The sequence below is a fragment of the Zonotrichia albicollis genome, chromosome 6, assembly GCF_047830755.1.
Source record: "Zonotrichia albicollis isolate bZonAlb1 chromosome 6, bZonAlb1.hap1, whole genome shotgun sequence".
Taxonomy (NCBI): domain Eukaryota; kingdom Metazoa; phylum Chordata; class Aves; order Passeriformes; family Passerellidae; genus Zonotrichia; species Zonotrichia albicollis.
This window is the reverse complement of record NC_133824.1, coordinates 16,502,310-16,508,379: the sequence shown is the minus strand read 5'-3', so window position 1 is coordinate 16,508,379 and position 6,070 is coordinate 16,502,310. Positions and strand designations below refer to the sequence as shown.

The 6,070-nt window shown below is 49.0% G+C and overlaps 1 protein-coding gene across 1 annotated transcript; it reads left to right on the top strand.

The window, feature by feature from the left end:
- Nucleotides 1-5,927, top strand: EIF2B2 (eukaryotic translation initiation factor 2B subunit beta). Its single transcript, XM_005479793.4, has 8 exons — nt 1-199; nt 814-934; nt 1,463-1,611; nt 2,327-2,490; nt 2,769-2,864; nt 3,711-3,848; nt 4,498-4,564; nt 5,438-5,927. The coding sequence occupies exons 1-8, from the start codon at nt 37-39 to the stop codon at nt 5,593-5,595; spliced, it is 1,056 nt and encodes a 351-aa protein (XP_005479850.1). The 5' UTR covers nt 1-36; the 3' UTR covers nt 5,596-5,927.
- The last annotated feature ends 143 nt before the right edge of the window (nt 5,928-6,070 follow it).

Genomic DNA, 6,070 nt, shown 5'->3' with positions numbered 1-6,070 from the left:
ACGAGGGGGGGCGGAGGAAGCGGAAGTACCGCCGCCATGCCGGGCGCCGCGGAGCGCGGCTCGGAGCTCTCTGAGCAGATCGAGGCCTTCGCGGCGCGGCTGCGGCGCGGCGGGGAGCGGCCGCGCTCCGAGGACACGGCGCGGCAGACGCTCTCGCTGCTGCGGAAGATCGTGGGGCACGGGCGATGGAGCCGGGCCGGTGAGGGCCGGGCGGCGGCGGGCGGGCAGACGCAGGGCTTTCCCCTGGCGGTTGCGGCTCCCCCAGCGCCGGGAGGAGGCGGCGGCGGGGCGAGCCGCGGGAAGGCAGCTGCGGCTCGGTCGCGGCTGTCGGGCGCGGAGGGATCCGCAGAGCCGGGGCGGGCCCGAGGCGGCGCCGCTGGCGCTGGGGCCTCGCTGTCAGTGCCCAGCGCGTTCTCAGTGGCTGCCCCGGCGCGGCGGAGCCCTTCCCGGCCTGCCGCGCTCACGGCCGCGGTACTGCGGAGCTGCCCTGCTCCAGCCGTGCTCTCCCCGCCGCGGCAGCAGTCCAGGCCTTTCCAGCAGCACACCGTTTCCTCTTTCAAAGGAAAGGCCAAATGCACTGCTGATGGCCTTCTCGTAGGTCTGTGTTGTGTCCAAGCGTTTCCGACTACAAAACCCACCAGCGGAACCGGCTGCTTCGTGAGGGCTCTCTGCTCGCCCCTTGCTGGTGTTGCTTGGTGCTGTGGTCCTTGTGCTGGAGCAGCTGCTGGCCCTGGGATATTAAGGGGGTGACTGGTTTGATGCTCACATGGGCTTGCTCTGGGCAGTGCTAACCAAGGCCCTCCCCTCTTTTAGGGGAGCTCATGGATCTGATCCGGACAGAGGGCCAGAGGATGACAGCAGCTCAGCCGTCGGAGACAACAGTGGGCAACATGGTGCGACGGGTATTGAAGGTCATTCGTGAGGAATATGGCCGGTAAAGCGCCCTCTTGCTCCCTGTATCTCTCTGAAAACCCAGAACTGCCCTTTTAAGCTGCTTCTGTAAAACCCCTTAAGTTTCCATCAGCCGCTTTTCCCACCTCTCCTAGAGAGGGATTCAGGGAGTTTAACACCAAAGGAAACCTTGTTGTTTCCACTATGGATGGTGACATTTCCTCTTTAGAAACCCCTTGGTGTATGTGTTGTGAGTGCATGACAAGTCTGTGCCCTGGCCTTGGGTTGCTCTCTCTCTGTGCCTAGGGGGGTCCATCCCACTGGAACAGCAGACTCGAGCCTGCTCCTTGTCTCTGGACAGCAGTGTTTGCACATGTCTTAAGAAGGCCCTTTCTGGCAGAGGTTTGGATGTTTTTCTGCCAAGGCAGCTATGGGAAGCTCTTTGGTGTGGCATGGTGTGCCTCCTGTGGGTGGTTTTCCTTCCTGTCTGTTCACATCCAGGTGTGCCAGCTCAGCCTGGCTGTGGCTCTGTGCTCTTTCCTGAGGCTGAAGAGGCCACTTCTCTCCACAGGCTTCACGGGCGCAGTGAGGAAAGCGACCAGCAAGAATCCCTGCACAAACTCCTGACTTCTGGAGGACTGAGCGAAGATTTCAGAACCCCTTATCCCTCCCTCAGAGCTAATGTTATTGAAGCTATTAATGAGATGCTAATTGAGCTAGGTATGGATGCGTCTGAATTGCTCCTGAGTGAAAATTCTTATGGGATGGGACTGATGCTTCCCCCTTCTTTAGGTGAAATAAAACAATAAGGATCTGGGAGGCTTAATCTGAAGGAACCAAGGGACTGAAGCCCTGCTGCTCCCATGAATTAGTTTTAAGTCCTCTTTGGCTTATGGGGAGATGGGTAGATTGTGGAAGGAGCAATATGGGGGGCTGTAGGCTGTGCTCTTGGTCTTTGGGAAGTCTTGAGTCCTGTAAAGAAGAGTGTAAAATCCCTGTGCACATTTAACCTGACCCTTGTCACAAAGAACCGTGATACAGTTTTCTTTTTCTGTGATTCTTGTGACAAATCAGGCACCCGACCCACCTTCTGAGGCCCAAGTTGCCCCACTATTGAACTACAAAAGTGTAGAAGTTTTGTGGGTCTCGTGGTTATCTGGAGCATTGCTGACACAATCCCCTCCCCTCACAATAGAGTTTTCAGTACAGCTGTTGTTATATATAATGAGGGTATAGCTAGGGAGCATGGGGCATTCAAGGGCCAGCTTCTAGGTTCCACTCCACTGGCAAAAAGAACGGAGAGAAACACTGCTGCTGGTCTACCAGTGCTAATAACATTGCTTTAGTGAAAAATCTCTTGTTGCAGGACAGTCCTAGCAGCACAAGTGTTGCTTTTGCTGGCTGCCTTTACACCCACGCGTTCCTTGTGTTCCAGAGGGCACGACTGATAACATTGCAATGCAGGCCCTGGAGCACATCCACTCCAATGAGGTGATCATGACCATTGGCTACTCGCGCACGGTCGAGGCCTTCCTCAAGGAAGCCGCTCGCAAGCGCAAGTTCCAGGTCATCGTGGCAGAGTGCGCGCCCTTCTGCCAGGTAAGGCCCACGCTGGCTGGACCCTGTTGTCCCACGTGTTCTTACTGAAGTCTTGTGTCTGGAATCAAGGTGAACATTATGGAAATTCCTCTGCAGTTGAGAGATTGGAGATAGCTCATTATCCTACCCCAGCATCCTTCAGTTGAAGGGCCGTGTTCAGGTTTCATCACTTGGTAGTTTTGCAGTTGAGACAAAATTCGAATCGAGTGCTGATAGCTTTACAGTTACACTGCAGGAGCTATATCACAGGGAACCAATTGGATTCTCCCTCTTTTTAGGGTCATGAAATGGCTGTCCGACTGTCTAAAGAAGGTATTGAAACTACTGTCATGAGTGATGCAGCTATTTTTGCTGTCATGTCTCGAGTCAACAAGGTAAGGAGGGCCCCTCTGGGGGAGGGATTTCATGGCAGATTGGGTGCTTAGGCCTCTCAAATCAGCTGCAGGTCCTGGTAGTGATGATGTGTCTCTTTAATGAAGACTCAGAATTGTAATATTTCCTGTTCACTGCTGGAGTGGAGATTCAGAGTCAGTATGATGACTGACTGAATGGTGACAGGTTTTTCTGGCTTAGTAGCTACACTTACAAGACAGCCTCAAAGGATTAGCCTCAGTTTTCAAAGGAGATGGAACAAAAAGCAGCATTTCTAAAGGGAAGAAACACCCCTTTGCCTGAAACAGAAGATGACTGATGAAGGGAATCATTAAGGTTTGTCTTGTTAAACAGACATGTTCTGTACTTTTAGAGATGAAAACTTGGCACCCCAAAATGGGGAGAATAAAAAGTACTTGTAATATACTAAAATGCAGCCACATCAGTTCTTATCTATATATTTTGAGCTGTTTTATATTACTCCCTCAAGCATAACGCAAGGGAATTTTTGCAGTGAGTAGTCAAGTTACTTGTACAAAGCTTACTTTATAGGTTTATAGAAAAGGGACCACAGCCCAGTTTCTGCTTGGTGTTCCCTGCAGTAGAACATACATTTGTCTCCTGAAGTTCTCTGGGCTGGAGTCATGCTCTTGTTAGCGAGGAACATCTCAGTGCAGAGCCAGTGCCAGATGAAACAGATCAGGCATTCAGCTGCCCTAGAACTCCAGCTGCTGGCTGGCTGTACCGACACAGTCCTCCTCCAGCTCATCTGTCAGGGTCTGAGCCAGGAAGTTCCTTCCCCAGTTTGCTGTGGAACATGCTATCTAATTCTGATTTGCCTTTTTAAGGTCATCATTGGTACAAAGACAATCCTGGCCAATGGCGCCCTGATTGCTGTGAGTGGGACTCACACTCTGGCACTGGCAGCTAAACACCACTCCACTCCACTCATCGTGTGTGCCCCCATGTTCAAGCTTTCACCACAGGTAAGTACAGCAGCTCTTCAGGACTGCACCTGCAGGGGCTTTTACTTGTAGGAGCTTAGGGGGGAGAGCACCATCTGTCAGTAAATGGGACATCTCCCCCATCTAGCTTTGTTACTTCAGAGAGGAGATCCTTACCCAAATATGGCACACCTCAGGATCTCCTTGAAGCACTTCTGCCACATGTGCAAAGCAGTACATTGAATATCAGGATGGAGACCACTGCCTAAACTGATGAGACTGGCATTGCCACACTTATTTTTCCTCAACCATGACAGATTTCAGTTTATACCATTAGTGTTGAAAGGCAGAGAATGTAGAATGAGACTCATTTTTACACTCACTACTTTTTCAATATTGTCAATATTGTCAATATGAAGTTGCAGACTGAGGAAGTCACTCCTCCAGTTCACTAGGCTTTGGTAAGGGCAGCCATGTCCTAGAAGGCTCTAAAAGCTTTGAGGAAAAACCTTTCACCTGTAAATGTTAGAGAGGTTGTAGACACAGGCACTATGTCATTATTGTAAACAGACTTAATATCACCTGGCAAGTCATCTTCCTCTGCATTAATTCCTTCCAGTGCCAGGATCTGTTTTCACAAGGATAATCAGGTAGGGCTTTTTTCCTCATCTTCCTGTTCTTTCTCATTTAGTTCCCTAATGAAGAAGATTCATTCCACAAGTTTGTGTCACCACAGGAAGTGCTGCCATTCACAGAAGGTACTGGTTAATCTTTATACATCTGGTCAAGCTGGTTCAATTTTTTTTTTTGTAACTCATACAAAAAAATTAAACATCACACCATGTTATAACCCAAGAGAGAAAATCCTTTTTACTGTCTTTGACGGAGAAGAGTGCTGTGAACCATCCAGTTTTAAAACTGTATATTATGTAGAGAAAAAGGATTTCTTTTGAACACTGTCTTGGCAGATTTGCTTCTGCTCTGAAACTGTTCTATTATAGGATGGTGATAATGATGCCAGGTAGGTAGCAGTTTCCTGTGGGACAGGGCAGATGCCCAGCACCGAGGGCACCTTCCGTTCTTTCCTGTAACTTTTTGAAACTTTGTTACATGATACAGCCATTGAAACAAACAGTGTCTCTGCCATGGGCTTCCCACACAAGCACCACCTTCAGAAAGGCATCAGTGCCCAAGCCCATTTTCAGTTAGCAAAGTCTCTTTCAAAGCCCCATTTCTATGTGACAAAGGGTTTTGAAATGAAGACAGCAGGCTTCAGGGCAGATTTTACTTTTGGCCTTCTGAGCATTTCTTTAAATAATAACTTTGGCAGTATCGGGATTGTCTTACATATTGGTAGGGTTTTTTGGCAATTAGTCAGTCTACATCAGAGGGGATCTGGGGTTTCTACCAGCAAATTGACCAGAAACAAAGTATTGCCATTCATTGAAGATTGCTGTATAGCTGTAATTTGATGACATCAGTGAAGCAGTCAGAAAGTATTCAGGATGTTCAAGTACTGACTTTGGGGTGGCGTGTGCATAGCCAGTTTGTTTAGGGACTTCAGAAGCTGTGCGAAAGACTAACTGCACTTTGAGTTGTTTTGACTGATATTGCTGCTGTTCACTTCACAGGGGAAATCCTGGCAAAAATCAATGTTCACTGCCCAGTGTTTGACTACGTCCCTCCGGAGCTCATTACTCTCTTCATTTCTAACATTGGGGGTAACGCACCTTCCTACATCTACCGCCTGATGAGCGAGCTCTACCATCCCGATGACTATGAACTCTAATACTGTGAAGCACATCACTGTTCAGACTCTTATCTTTCTCTTTAGAAAGATACAACAGCTAATTAAAGTGTATGTTGCAAAGGCAAGTTGCTGTGGGGAGCCAGTGGGAATTCACTCAGCAACGTCTTTTCTACCCAAAAGCTAAAGAAGGCAGAGCTCTTGTACAGGTTTAAATCACATGCTGTGTGAGAAACCATGTGGAGCTGCTAACCCACTTTGATTTTGAAATAGCAAGGCATATGTGTAACTCTGGGGCAGCTAAGCTGTTACTTCAAAGTCTGCTGCAATAAAGGCTGTTGACAGTGATCTCACTGTTAAGCACATTTTCCATATGCAGTTGTTTTGTTTATTTAACTAGCAGGAGTTTTACCAGTGTAGTCAGTTGCCTGCACTCACTGCATGATGCTGTGGCCGGCTTTACAGTGTGCTTTCACATGTAAATATGGTGGGACTAGGAACCCATCAACAGTTGTCT